Below are 15,594 nucleotides of genomic sequence, written 5' to 3'. Positions count from 1 at the left end.
TACAATGAACACTTTCTTATAATGCTATGGGAACTGGTTATTTAATTCTCTACCAGTGTTGGTGGATGGCTTTGAACTGGACCGTTTTGGATTGCTCAGGGATACCGGTTACTGCCTGGCACCAGGTAAGAAGATTTCTTCTTACTATGGTGCTGTGTATGGCTGGGTTTTCTCTGTGGTCCCTTCAATGTCTCTTGATTTCTCACTTTTCTTTCCTTCTGCTAGTACAAAGCCAATATACCATTATAGATACTTTGAAGATGGCTTATTTAACTGAATAATTTGGCCAAGTATTTCAGCTCACACTTTTACTTCCATCTCACAGCTGGAAATGTTTGTTCTCATCTCTGGTTCACTACTACTACTACTACTACTACTATTTAGCATTTCTATAGCGCTACAAGGCATACGCAGCGCTGCACAAACATAGAAGAAAGACAGTCCCTGCTCAAAGAGCTTACAATCTAATAGACAAAAAATAAATAAAGCAAATCAAATCAATTAATGTGAACGGGAAGGAAGAGAGGAGGGTAGGTGGAGGCGAGTGGTTACAAGTGGTTACGAGTCAAAAGCAATGTTAAAGAGGTGGGCTTTCAGTCTAGATTTAAAGGTGGCCAAGAATGGGGCAAGACGTAGGGGCTCAGGAAGTTTATTCCAGGCGTAGGGTGCAGCGAGACAGAAGGCGCGAAGTCTGGAGTTGGCAGTAGTGGAGAAGGGAACAGATAAGAAGGATTTATCCATGGAGCGGAGTGCACGGGAAGGGGTGTAGGGAAGGACGAGTGTGGAGAGATACTGGGGAGCACCAGAGTGAATACATTTATAGGTTAGTAGAAGAAGTTTGAACAGGATGCGAAAACGGATAGGGAGCCAGTGAAGGGTCTTGAGGAGAGGGGTAGTAGGAGTAAAGCGACCCTGGCGGAAGATGAGACGGGCAGCAGAGTTTTGAACCGACTGGAGAGGGGAGAGGTGACTAAGTGGGAGGCCAGCAAGAAGCAGATTGCAGTAGTCTAAACGAGAGGTGACAAGGGTGTGGATGAGGGTTTTGGTAGAGTGCTCGGAAAGAAAGGGGCGGATTTTACGGATGTTGTAAAGAAAGAAACGACAGGTCTTGGCGGTCTGCTGGATATGAGCAGAGAAGGAGAGAGAAGAGTCAAAGATGACCCCAAGGTTTTGAGCTGAGGAGACAGGGAGAATGAGAGAGCCATCAACAGAAATAGAAAACGGGGGGAGCAGGGAGGTGGGTTTGGGGGGGAAAATGAGAAGCTCGGTTTTGGTCATATTTAATTTCAGGTGGCGTTGAGACATCCAGGCAGCAATGTCAGACAAGCACGCTGAAACTTTGGTTTGGATGCAAGGTGAGATATCAGGGGTAGAAAGGTAGATTTGGGAGTCATCAGCATAGAGATGGTAGGAAAAGCCATGGGATGAGATTAATGAACCAAGGGAAGAAGTGTAGATAGAAAAGAGGAGGGGACCAAGAACAGAACCCTGAGGTACGCCGACAGGCAGAGGGATAGAAGTAGAAGAGGATCCACCAGAGTGAACACTAAAGGTGCGGAGGGAGAGGTAGGAAGAGAACCAGGAAAGGACAGAGCCCTGGAATCCAAGTGAGGACAGGGTATCGAGAAGTATGCTGTGATCGACAGTGTCAAAAGCAGCGGAAAGATCAAGAAGAATGAGGATGGAATATTGACCTCTGGATTTAGCCAGTAATAGGTCATTGGAGACTTTAGTAAGCGCAGTTTCGGTTGAGTGGAGAGGGCGAAAACCAGATTGTAATGGGTCAAGAATAGCATGTGAGGAGAGAAAATCAAGGCAGCGGCGGTGAACAGCATGCTCAAGTAATTTGGAGAGAAAAGGAAGGAGGGAGATGGGTCGGTAATTAGAGGGACAAGTAGGGTCAAGTGAAGGCTTCTTAAGGAGAGGTGTGACCACAGCATGTTTAAAGGCAGCAGGGACAGTCGCAGTGGAAAGTGAGAGGTTGAGAATGTGACAGATAAAGGAATAAGAGCAGGAGAGATGGCATTAAGAAGGTGGGTGGGAATGGGATCAGAGGAACAGGTGGTACATTTTGAGGAAGAAAGGAGAAGTGTAGTTTCCTCAATAATAACTTCAGGAAAGGAGGAAAGGGAATGAGGGGAAGGAGAGAGAGGGGAACGGACTAGTGGAGGGAGAGCTGGTGAGGTAGAGAAAGCAAGGTTTATCTTTTGAACCTTGTTGTGAAAGAATTCAGCAAGGGTCCGAGGAGATAATGAAGGGGGAGTTGGGGGAGGGGGCACCTTGAGGAGAGAGTTCAATGTGGTGAAGAGAAGTCGAGGATTAGAGCCAAGAGAGTTGGTCAGTTGGATATAATAATCCTGTTTGGCATGTAAAAGAGCAGATTGGAAAGAGGTCAGCATGAACTTAAAGTGTAAGAAATCAGCAAGGGCCCGAGATTTCCGCCAGAGGCGTTCGGCGGAGCGGGTACAGGAACGTAGGTAGCGGATATTAGAAGTCAGCCAAGGTTGGGGTTTTGTACGCCTTACAGGGCGGGTCATCAAAGGTGCAAGAGTGTCTAAGGCAGAGGATAGAGTATTGTTGTAAGAAGAAACAGCCTCGTTGACAGACGTGGATGGTGCCACAGTAGAGAGGAGGTTTGAAACTCTCAGGGTTGGTTTCGGGGCTACCCTTCTTTCCAATCTGAAGGATCCTCAAACCTCTTCTGTGTGACACCCCTCTTTCCTGGTTGAGGAGCTCCTGGATTTGTCCTGTCAATATCTGTATTGGCTCTTGAATACTGAAAGTGTTTCATTAATTTACCTAACATGCTCTGCATACTCCAACTTTAATGCATTTTAAATTTTATTTTTAGAACAGCAGAATGAGAAAAATGTGGAAGGGCTTGAAGTCTTTTGCAAAGCACTATACTTAAGTCATCCAAGGGAAATAGTGCCTCCTTTTAAACTACAGATCTCTGCAAACTGCCTGTTTTGTATCATGTCCACTCTTTTTTAAAAAAGCTTTTACTTCCAGCCCTTCAGTTGCGTACTTCAGCATAAAATTCATTTTTATGCTGACTAGAAATACTAGGTTATGCTCATTTATCATTTGCATTCTAAAACTAGTCTAATATACGATATCAAGTCTTCATGAACATCTACACATTCTGCATTGCAGTTTGCAATTCAGACACAAAGGTCAAATGCATGCTTAACTGCAGTTTATATAGCATATACCCACTGAATACTGTATTCCAAGATGATTCCAAGCTCCAACGCAATACACAATTATGCCAGATAAAATCCTTCTAAATCCAGAAGCAGCACAGTATGCACAAGGTTCTGAAAAAGTGAATTGCTGAAACAGAGCATACTGCTAATTTAACACTTTGTAAAAGCAAATCAATTTTAAATTTTAAGAGAAAATACAAACTCTATACATCACTTTTTTTAACCTACAGTAACCACAAAAAAAATAATATTTTAAATTGAATATTTTCTAAAACATTTGAGTTTTATTTTCAAACTGTAGGCCCAGAATAAGCAGCAAAAACAGTCAGAGGAAAAACTCGGTTTCCAAAAAATAAAACCCCTCAAGATACACACAACAGCACTCTTCCCAACTGTCCTTGTGTTTATATTACACATGCCCAGAAGTCTCCCCTACCATGAGGCTCTATTTCCAGCATTTATTTCCGCTCTAACTGCCACAAATTATACAATGCTCCAGCTGAACACTGGGCCCCTTTCCTTTCATCTGCACGCCAAGAGCAATCAGATTACCGTGGTAACCAGTGGTCACATGACCAGCACCTGCTCTTTTGGCTGGATGCCACTGACTAAAGCCATCTGCTTCCCTCAATCAGCTTTCAAACATTTGCAACACCTGCGCTGCTGTGTTCTGTGGTTTCTTTTATCAAATCAGTGCAAAAAGGAAAAAACTTAAACCTCTCTCAAATTTGTTTAAATCAAAGCTTGGCCCTGCCAAGGGAACTTGAACCAATGCCAGGTAGATCAAGTTGACAAAGTGATGGTGCATCGTAACACTGGTGACCTCTAAAAGGAGCCACACACACACACATACTTTTTAGTCACACTGGGCCCCAAGTGCTTTGTCACAAGGTCTGCAGCAGGCTTAACATACTTCCAAGGGCAGTATAGTTCAGACTGGCTTTAAAAAAGTGTGCACACATGCTACCAATTCTCACATGCTGACCTATCTTTGCCCAAAGATACATAATACATCAAACTGATTATCACACAGGAAAACAAAAAAAGGGAAAAGGAAGAGAAACCAACTGGCTGTTCAGTGTGTTTAAGCTGAAAAGATCACGGATTTATCATCCTATGGCTTACATAAACTTAGTCACAGAAAGATCCTCTTAGCTTTGCCCCGTAAGCCAGGTAGTTTATCAGATACAATTTATATGAATGAGATTTATTTTTATTTGTTACATTTGTATCCCACATTTCCCCACCTATTTGTAGGCTCAATGTGGCTTACATAGTATCGGAGAGGCGTTTGGAGACTCCGGTGTAAACAAATACAAAGTGATGTTGTGGTAAGATAAAGTTAATGTAGCATGGATGATATATTTATTAGCAGGATGTAAAATAGCATTTATAAAATGACAGGAGTCTGAACTAAGCTGGCTGGTCCTTTTCTCTCCAATCCAACACCATCGCAAGCAAGAAATAATTCCCTGCAACCAAACACAATGGTGCATTCCATTCTCCAAAGATATAACGGGCACACTTCCTGGTGGTGACATCAGCCGACACTGCCATACTGGAACTCTCCCCACCTAGTTATAACATGTTTTGGGCATTCTATTCTATGATTTTTAATCTGCCTAATTCCTTAATAGATTCAAGGTAAGTCATCTATAAACAGAAGAGATATAAAATTAAAGAATAATATAAAACCAAATATATTAGTCAAATCAGAAAGAAATGTGTTTAACACCTTTCTAAAACAAGTATAAGATTGAATTTGACTAATTTGGATAGGATCATCATTCTAGACTTTTACACCCTGGAATGGAAAAGGAAATGCTCCAACACACTGTTTAAAATCAATCATCATTGTTGGAGATCCAAGTCTTAATGCTGACTGAAACAAAACTTGGAATGAGTAGATGGAAAGCTCAAAAGCTGAATAAGGTCAATTAAAGTTAATCCACTCAAAGATTTAAAAATAAAGAGTAGTGATTTTAAATTTAAAATGCTGTTCCACAGGTAACTAATGCAAATTTCTCAACAATGAAGAAGCTGTTTTATATCTACCTAACCCAAAGATCAGTCTACCAGGTGTATTTTGGAGCAGTTGCATTTTACGTAGGAGATTTCCGCTCAGCAGCGATAGCTTATCCCCCACCACAGTTTTTTTTTTTTCATCTGCATGCCCAACTGGAGAAAGACACTCTTCTCACCTCACTCATTTACAAGTTAAATGTTCTTTCATTTCTGGTAGCAGAAGAAACCAGCACTCAGAACTCTCTGCTCCTACACTATATGTTGGCTGCCTCTGACCCAAAGGCTATCTTCTCTACAAATTACATAAGTACACACATAAGTATTGCCATACTGGGAAAGAGCAAAGGTCCATCGAGCCCAGTATCCTGTTTCCAACAGTGGCCAATCCAGGTCACAAATACCCGGCAAGATCCAAAAAATGTACAAAACGTTTTATACTGCTTATCCCAGAAATAGTGGATTTTCCCCAAGTTCATTTAATAACGGTCTATGGACTTTTCCTTTAGGAAGTCGTCAACCCTTTTTTAAACTCCGCTAAGCTAACCGCCTTTACCACATTCTCTGGCAACAAATTCTAGAGTTTAATTACACGTTGAGTGAAGAAAAAATTTCTCCGATTCATTTTAAATTTACTACATTGCCAGTTCTCCTGCCTGCCTCGGAGCTGCAACAACTCAAGAGGTAGTCAAAACCAGCAGTCTGCATAACAATAAATGCTTCCCACACCCGATATTTGCTACCATTGGGGTGGTGGGGGAGCAAATGTGAGCGAACATTTGCACTCATCCCATGAAGACAGCACAGAGAAATATTCTGCAAATCAAAAGCAGTCAAGTACTTCAACTCAGTTCCCTAAACCTGCAAAACAAAAGAGAAGGGACAGACTTCATCAGGAAAAGAGGTCAGTAAAAAACTAGGAAGTCACTCTAGCCTGTCTCAAATGGCTTCTTTGGCTGGCTCTTACAGTCAAGGCATATTTATCAGAGGACAGACGCCAAACTGTGATCAAATTTGCTCCACAGTACATCTGCCAGGAATATTCTATATCTTAGGTCACATAGCAGCCACAGTGCATGTGGTTTGCCTTTGATTATACTCCATATGCACTCACTTCAATGGCATCTCAAGTGCCACTGGATCAGACACATCAATCCCAATCCACCAGAATCCCCCTACCAAAAGGAATAAGACATTCCCTCCAACGGACTCAGTCGGCAAACCTTTCTGGAGAATATCCATTTCAGACCCCACAATCTCAGTTAGTACTCACCCTAATGATTTTGCCTCTAGACTGGGCATCTCATTCACTGCATTACAGGATGCAGGAGCAATGATCTCTGATTGGAAACAGCTATTTATCAATCAACTGGAACTCAGGGCTATCTGCTATGCAGTCAAAAGCATTTCTGCCCAGAACAGTAAAATTATTCTCATTTGAACTGACAGCCAAGAAGATATGTTGTATGTGAACAAACAAGGAAAGGATCCCTCAAACTCTGCCAAAAAGTAATGCAAATATGATACCTTGCTCTGTCTTCAGCAATCAACATACAAGCATCCTATCTTCCTGGCCAACTTAAACACATGGTGGACTCAGTCAGAAGCCAGATCCACATATCACTAGAAAGCAATGTTTCTTCTGCTCACTTCAAAACTTGGATCAACTACACATCTACCTATTTTGAGCAGAGCCCCAGACGATACATAGTGTGTCATTTTCTTCCATCTGCCCTTTTCATTCTTGAATAGCTCATGTCGCATTCGTCATTCTGCAGAACTACTGTATGCTTCCAATTCCATTGATATCTATATAGAAAATGTGTCAAGACAAGGCTTCAAGTGATCCTCAGCTTCTTAATGGCACAGACAGGTTTGGTTTCCTACACTACTCTCAATGCAAATAAACCAACACATACCTTTAGGTCATCAACTAATGCTCCTAACAGCAACACGGTAATTTTTATAGATCATTTTTTCAGCCATGTTACATTGGTGTTCCTCCTCACTGTGTGCGTCAGTTGGAAACGCTACTTCCCTAGTTGGTGGTTAATGCAATTTTTGCTCCAAAAAGACTACTGCAAATAATTGATACACTTATTCATCCCTAAGACTCCTGAGGCAGGCGCCTTCTACGCCAAAACACAGGACTGTGTCAAGTCATATTTATGGTTTTTCTTGTATATATTAAATAAATATCCCAGAGTTGGAACTTCAGTGGTCACTCCCCCTATTTTCTATTCTGTTTTTCCAAAGGGGGTTTCTTCTGCTTTTAGGTTTGTCACCAAGTGACGTGTGCAATTTATAGACTAACAGTTGTGTATGTTGCAAGGCACACTTAGCTGCACCAACTTACACCAGCCATTAACCTGGGAGCGCACTTAAATTTTAACATGCCATAGTGGCTTAGATGTATCCAAATGTTGTAATAGAATTGGTGCCAAGCATGCCCCAATGAGGTGCCTAAATCTTGGCAAGTTATAATTGCTCCCTACACCAGTCTTGCTTAATAACTCCTTCCACCCATCACTAGGTCAACCACTTTTGGCTTATCAGCAACCTGTAGCTTAGGATTCAACAGGAAGTGTACCTCCACTGCCCTGCTTCTGTTCAGTGAAAATGTGGTTTACCTTAACAGGGGAATCTCCATAGAAAGAGAAGGGAATGCAGTCACAATTACCTCCCCTCCCCCCCCCCTTCTCTCTTAATGTGGATGCTTCCTCTCTCTTTAACTTGGGAATAGACTAAGGTGGGAAGAAGCTAATGCTACTAAGCAGGAATCTCCCACATATGCCCAAACAAGTTTTACTTGTGTTTTACTCGGTGATAGCATCGGTGATAGCAATGTTAGCCCATGTCATCCCCAGAACTGTAACTGCATTCCCCTGCCATCTATGAAGAACCCCTTATTACAGATAAGCAGCTACACTTCTAATGCAAGATACAAGATGCAACCAGTTCAAGGAATAACAGCGAACCAATTAGGAACCATAACCAGTTGAATGCCCAACCTACATGTACATCTGATTTCATTAACCAGAGCTTTTTTAGAACCCACACTTCCTGATACATCTCATTGTATTAAGGGAATAAAATTAGGCAATTAAAACCAAGCAAACAAAACACACACCATTCAGGGATATGGCAATACAAAAACAAAGTAAATCAGGGAAACCTAAGCTGTTGTCTTGCGATAAAGGGAAAATTAGGTTCTTACCTTGGTAATTTTCTTTCCTTTAGTCATAGCAGATGAATCCATTATGAATGGGTTGTGTCCACCTACCAGCAAGGGGCGATAGAGAGCACTGAAAACCATAGTGCCTCTTGGCCAGCTAGCTCAATTTGCCTCTCAGTATTTGAAGCTTGCAAAGCAGTGTTACACCACAAAGTACACCATGAACTTTCCTCACAGCGAACAAACGCCCCAGAACAGGAGCAGTAATGCAAAGGAGAGACGAACTCAACCTCCTGTAACAGAACAGAAATCCTGAAGACTGTTTTCCAACTTCTCCCAATGAGGGAACATATCTACAGGAAAAACTGAACCCAAAACAGCATTAATCAATCAACCAATCAATCAGGGAGGGCTCATGGATTCATCTGCTATGACTAAAGGAAAGAAAATTACCAAGGTAAGAACCTAATTTTCCCTTCCTTGTCATCAAGCAGATGAATCCATTACGAATGGGATGTATCAAAGCAATCCCTAGATAGGGTGGGAACAGGCCACACAACACGCAAGCACTTGTGCTCCAAAATGCGCATCCCTCCTGGCAGCCACATCCAGCCTGTAATGTCAGGCAAAAGAGAGCTTAGACGCCCATGTCGCTGCACTGCATCTCTCTTAAAGAGAGAGTGCTCCAGTTTCAACCCAAGAAGAGGAAATCGCTGTGCCTTAAAGGCTTCAGGCGGAGGCCGGCCAGCCAGCAGATATGCTGAAAAAATAGCTTCTTTGAGCCAGTGGCTTTAGACGCTGGAGACCCTCTGCAAGGACCTGACAACAAAACAAAAAGGTGGTCAGAGGTCCTGAAAGCATGCGACATGCGCAGATATTGCAACAGAGCCCTTCGCACATCTAAAAGGTGCAATTGCACAAAAGATTCTGGAAACTCCTCTCTAGAAAAGGAAGGCAGGAAAATAGGCTGGTTTAGGTGAAATGCTGAAACCACCTGAGGCATGAAGGAAGGCACCGTACGTACCATTACTCCGGACTCTGAGAATTGCAGAAATGGGTCTCGACAGGACGGCGCCTGGAGCTCAGATACCCGTCTTGCCGATGTCACGGCCACCAAAAAGACCGTCTTTAAGGTCACATCCTTCTCCGAAGCTCGCCTAAGCGGCTCGAAGGGCGGACACTGAAGGGCCTTTAAAACTAACCCCAGGTTCCAGGCCGGACACGGAGCCCGCACGGGAGGACGGAGCCAAAGCACCCTTCTAAGAAACCGTGCCACATCCGGATAAGCAGCCAGGGAGAGGCCAGCCACCTTCCCCCGAAAACATGCCAAGGCTGCCACTTGAACATGCAGGGAATTATAGGTCAAGCCTTTTTGTAAACCATCCTGCAAAGAGTCAAGTATCGGCGAGACAGAAGCCCGCATGGGTGTAATCGCTTTAGCAGCACACCAAGCCTCAAACTGGCACCAAATCCGAGCACAGGCAACGGAAGTGGAACACTTGCGGGTCTGAAGGAGAGTGAAGATGACCTTGTTGGAATAGCCCTTGTCTCTCAATTGCGCCCTCTCAATAGCCATGCCGTAAGACCAAAACGGCAGGCGTCCTCCATGGTTACCGGCCACTGGGACAACAGGTTCGGTACCAGAGGCAAAGGAAGGGGAACCTCTACCAGCATCCACCGGAGGTCCGCATACCATGGCCGCCTAGGCCAATCCAGGACAATGATAACCACCTCTCCTTGATGAAGCCGAATCCCCAGGAGTACTCGCCCTATCAAGGGCCAAGGAGGGAACACATACAGGAGGCCCTGAGGCCAGGGTTCAGCCAAGGCATCCAACCCCGCCGAGCGAGGATCTCGCCGTCTGCTGTAAAAGGACGGGACTTTGGCATTTGCGCTTGACGCCATAAGATCCGCTATGGGCGTCCCTCATTTGGCACAGACCTGAAGGAACACTTTGTCTGCCAGTTCCCACTCTGCTGGGTCGATTTGATGCCTGCTTAATCGGCTTGCACGTTGCTCTGACCTGCAATGTGAGCTGCTGACAGAAACTGCAGATGTAGCTTGGCCCAGTGGCATATCTGAGCGGCCACTGCTTGACACTGAGTGCCGCCTTGTCGATTTATGTAGGCCACCGCTGTCGTGTTGTCCGACAGAACTCTGACAGCCAGTCCCTCCAGGGTCGTGTGAAAGGCCAGAAGCGCCTGGAATATCGCTTTTAACTCCAAGCGATTGATGGACCATTCCAACTCCTCGGATGTCCAGATACCCTGGGCATGCCTTCTCTGGCAATGTGCTCCCCAGCCCTTCAGGCTGGCATCTGTTACCACCAGGCACCAATCGGGGAGTGCTAGCGGCATTCCTAACCACAGCATGCTGTCTGAGAGCCACAACTCCATACTGAGTTGGGCCGCAGGGAGCCACGCGAGTCTGCGCTGGTAATCCTGAGAAATTGGAGACCATCGTTGAAGCAGGGAACACTGCAGAGGTCTCAGGTGCGCTCTCGCCAATGGCACCACTTCCAAGGTGGCCATCATCGACCCCAACAGCTGGACTATGTCCCAAGCTCGCGGGTGAGGCATCCTCAGGAGCAGACGGACCTGGTTCTGAAGCTTGCACTGCCTTTGCTCGGGTAGAAAGACAAACCCCGAGACTGTGTCGAACCTGACCCTCAAATATTCTAGAGATTGAGAGGGGGTCAGGTGACTTTTGGGTATATTGACGACCCAGCCCAGAGATTGAAGTACTGAGACCACTCTGGCTGTTATATGATGATTCTCTTCTGCAGAGCCCACTCTAATGAGCCAGTCGTTGAGGTACGGGTGAACCCGGATACCCTCTTGCCTGAGAAAGGCAGCTAGTACCACCATTACCTTGGAAAAGGTTCGGGGAGCTGTGGCGAGGCCAAAAGGCAAAACCCGAAACTGGAAATGTTTTCCCAACACCGCAAACCGGAGAAACCGTTGGTGCGGGGGCCAAATAGGAATGTGCAAGTAGGCTTCTTTCAGGTCCAGAGACATGAGAAACTCTCCTGGCTGTACCGCCGCAATGATGGAGCGCAGAGTTTCCATGCAAAAATGCCGCACTCTCAGTGACTTGTTGAATTCCTTTAAGTCGAGTATGGGCCGAAAAGACCCTCCTTTTTACGGCACCACAAAGTAAATGGAGTAACGGCCTTAGCCGATCTCGGCGGGAGGCACAGGGACCACCGCCCCGAGGTGCAACAAGCCTTGCAAGGTCTCCTCTACTGCCACCCGTTTGACGGCAGAGCCGCATCGGGACTCCACAAACACGTCTCTCACCGGGGCATTGAATTCTAATCTGTAGCCATCTCTGATCAGGTTCAAAACCCACAAAATCTTGACCCATTCCTCGAGAAAGAGGGAAAGACGTCCTCCAACTGCAGGAATCGAGGAGTGGGCCGGCGCACCATCATTGAGAGGGTCGCCCACGAACTCCAGGCCTTGAGCCGGCCGCTGCGGAACGTTTGAGCGAAAGGAGTTCCTCTGCTGAAAGCGGGCACTTATAGTAAACCCAGCAGAACACCCCGGGCGGTACCTTCTAGCTTCACGAAGCAAGGTTTGGAAGAGGAGGGAACCGCCTGACCCTTGGAAGAAGGCTGAGGCCTATCCTCGGGTAAGCGCTGGGGTTTAGTTTCCCCCAGGCCTTTAACAATTTTCTCCAACTCCTCACCAAATAGGAGAAGGCCCTGGAAGGGCAACTCCACCAACCTTTGCTTAGAGACCATGTCAGCCGCCCAATGCCGTAGCCATAGAAGGCGGTGAGCAGCCACCGCCACAGCCATCTGTTTAGCCGAAGCTCTGACCAGATCATAGAGGGCGTCAGACAAAAAGGACAAGGCCGACTCCATCCGCGGTGCCACCTCCGCAAGGGGCTCCGCTCCATCCCCAGGCTGTTCCACTGCCTGTTGCAACCAAGCAAGGCAGGCTCGAGCAGCATAACAACTGCACACAGATGCCCGTAAGGCTAGGCCTGAAATCTCAAAGGACCGTTTGATTGCTGATTCCAGACGTCGGTCCTGCATGTCCTTCAGGGCGACCCCTCCCTCTACTGGGAGGGTAGTCATTTTCGTCACAGCCGTGACTAGGGCATCCACTTTAGGCACGACCAGCGTGCCAAGTGCTCCTCACTGAGAGGGTATAAGTGCCCCATTGCCCTGGCAACTTTCAAAGGCCCCTCAGGGTCAGCCCACTGAGCCAAAATAAGCTCTTGGATGGAGTCATGCAAAGGAAAGGCTCGAGCAAGCTTCTTAGTACTTGCCATCCTCGGATTACCAGAGGAGGCTTCACCCATCACAGGATCTTCAATACAGAGAGCCTGTAAGGCATCAGAAATAAGCGCTGGCAGCTCCTCGCGGTGGAAAATCCTAACCGCAGTGGGATCATCTGGATCCAGTGGCAATCCTACACCTACCTCTGGCTCTTCGGACCACGAAGGCCTGCCAGCCCTTCAAAATCCCCACAGCCCGACCATGGGGGAGGGGGACGCCACTTTCTGAAGGGGAATGTACCCTTCTGGGCTTGTCTTGTGGCCAACTGTCTGGGGAAAAAAACCTGACGGCAGTCCCGGGCCGGTCTCCACCGGAGGGGAACCAGGTAGCAACACAGAGTCAGACATCTGCGGCAGAGCTCTTTTTAACATGAACGCTTTATGTAAAAGCAACACAAACTCAGGGGAGAAAGGCTCACCCTGGCCTCCCGGTTCCAATCCAGGGTAAGCAGCTCCTCTGGTAGCCTCCATCCGAGGCTCCCCTCCAGCCTCAGACCCCTCCGCTCCTTTGGGGGTTGAGCCATGCAGTGCATCCAAGATGGCGCCCGCTGCCCGCTGCCAGCTCCACCGAGCGGGAAGAAACCTCGCTCGCCATGCTCGGGCCAGCCCTGACGTCTGAAGAGCACGATTTACAGAGCCCCACTGCGGATGTGCGCTTGCCACAACATGAACAGCGCTTAACTACCATCGCCGAAAACTGCGGAAAATTTCAAAATGGCGGATTCACGCCAAAACCCCCCGATCGCAGGCCCTCCCCAGAGGAGCTACAAGACTCTCTTACCTCACCAGACCGAGTTGCAGAGCTCCGGTCACGCTGCACAGACAGAAGGAAGCCTCAGAATCGCAGCACTAACAAGCGCGTAGTGTTTTGTTTTGTTTTTTTTAATGCTGTGAGGAAAGTTAGAGGCAACAGCTACAGAGGTACTCCGGAGGTCCAGGAGAGTGGGAAAGGCAGGGAAAGGACAAACCAATGTGCCTGCATCCACATAGAAGACTGTGGTAAAGGCAGGGAAAGGACATACCAATGTGCCTGCATCCACATAGAAGAGTGTGGGAAACGCAGGGACAGGGCAAACCTATATGCCTGCATCCACATAGGGGGAAGGGTAAGGCAGGGACAGGACAAACCTATATACCTGCATCCACATAGGGGGAAGGGTAAGGCAGGGAAAGGGCTAACCTATGTGCCTTTAAAGTGAAGCTGCAATAGCCACAACACCTCTGCTACAACTGGCAAAAGCCCAGGAGCCACCCCAGGCAGATTTTTGAAGGAGCTGAATAAGCTGCATCCAACCCTGCTGGGGAGATAGAGAATACTGGGAGGCAGATGAAGCTAGCTGGCCAAGAGGCACTATGGTTTTTCAGTGCTCTCTATCTCCCCCTGCTGGTAGGTGGACACAACCCATTCGTAATGGATTCATCTACTTGATGACAAGGAAGCATGGAATATATTTATCTGGACTTTCAAATTGGTCTTTTTAAATAATGTCCGAGCCTCACACAAACGTTTGATCTTGGTAACTTTTTTAGTTTAGCTTTTATATATATATATATATATATATATATATATATAATTTCATTTGATCATGTCTCCCTTTCAAAATTAAGCACAACTGCAATAGACTTTTTTAAATTCTACCCTCCAATGACGACATATTTGACTGCATTGCAATCAGTACTGCCTAGATCTACAACCACTGCCACTATTTTAACTAATAAAATACCTTCCACCTGTCAATCAAGACTAAGTCATTGGAAAACAAAATATTTCATGTTCAATTTCTAGAACAGGTGTTCTTTTCAGTGAGGGTTACAAACTGATTTTCTATGGATGACCATGCTGGTTATTCAGAAAAATATACACATTTTGGTTACTAAAACCAAGCAACCTTGTAGTCCAAGAATCCTCACTAAATCATAGAAAAAAAAACTTCAAGCTTGAAACTTTTATAGTACATTTTTTCTGGCTATACTTTAGGAAAACTCTGACAAGACAACTCCGCAGCACAATTACACTAAACACGCTTACCTGATCTTTTTGCTGCTCTTGGGTTTTGGTGTTGTGGGTTTTGCTTTCTTTTCCTTCGGCTCTTTGGGAACCTTAGGGGCTTTGGGAGCCTTGGGTTCCTTTGGCTCCTTCTCCTTGGGTTCTTTTGACTCCCTGGGCTCTTTTGTCTTTGCTTTCTTTTTTTTCTTTTTCCCATCCTGGGAACAATCCAATAAACTGCCAGAAAACTCTTGTTTGTCTGGAACACTAGGAAGACCCGCTTTGCTGGTACCCTCTACAGCAATGTGATTGTTTTTCTTCTTCTTTTTTTTCTGAGGTGGCTGTTTCTCCACTGAAAGAAGAAAATCTTCACTTTTCAACAGTGGGGCATTTGGACCACTTATTCTGGTAAGATCCGGCACTGGTTTATCTAGAAAAGGTTCCGATGGAGAATGCTGAAATACACAAGAAGAGAGAAATAACTATGACATGATGTAAAAATAAAAGAACCAGTGGTCCAATTTTCAGTTATTCTGGGCTGAGAGAAAAAAAAAAAGGGGTATAGGGAAGTTGAGCATTCACAGTCTACCTAGAACACTAAAAGCTGAGACTCTATACCCTAAGGAGGTTTAATAAGACAGGAGACAGCATGTGCCTATCTGGCCCATTCTGTGGGCTGAAGCCAGTAGGCAGAGCTTGTCACCACACTGAGTGGCCCAAAACCTGTGAGGTTTATACTGTTTTATTAAACCTCCTTGGTTTTACATTGTTTCTTTAGGAGGGGATCTAAGGGGAGTTGGGGGCTGGGGAGTTTTGAGAGGTCTGTGAAAGGGGTGGAGGGTTATATTCAAAATGTTTTTGTCGGTGCCCCAGAGCTTGCTTTATTTATTTTTTTTTTATTTGAAAGCTCTCTC

General features: G+C 45.8%; 1 protein-coding gene across 1 annotated transcript in view; it reads right to left on the bottom strand.

Annotated features, from left to right (window-relative positions):
- The window catches only part of CHD7 (chromodomain helicase DNA binding protein 7), a 504,651-nt gene that overhangs the window by 313,665 nt on the left and 175,392 nt on the right, over positions 1 to 15,594 (bottom strand). The window contains 1 exon segment of the mRNA XM_030214843.1: positions 14,723 to 15,135. Coding sequence (XP_030070703.1) covers positions 14,723 to 15,135 — 413 coding nt within the window.

This window comes from Microcaecilia unicolor, chromosome 1 (assembly GCF_901765095.1).
Source record: "Microcaecilia unicolor chromosome 1, aMicUni1.1, whole genome shotgun sequence".
NCBI lineage: Eukaryota > Metazoa > Chordata > Amphibia > Gymnophiona > Siphonopidae > Microcaecilia > Microcaecilia unicolor.
Note: the sequence above shows the minus strand (reverse complement) of the source record. Positions and strands in the feature narration are given on the sequence as shown.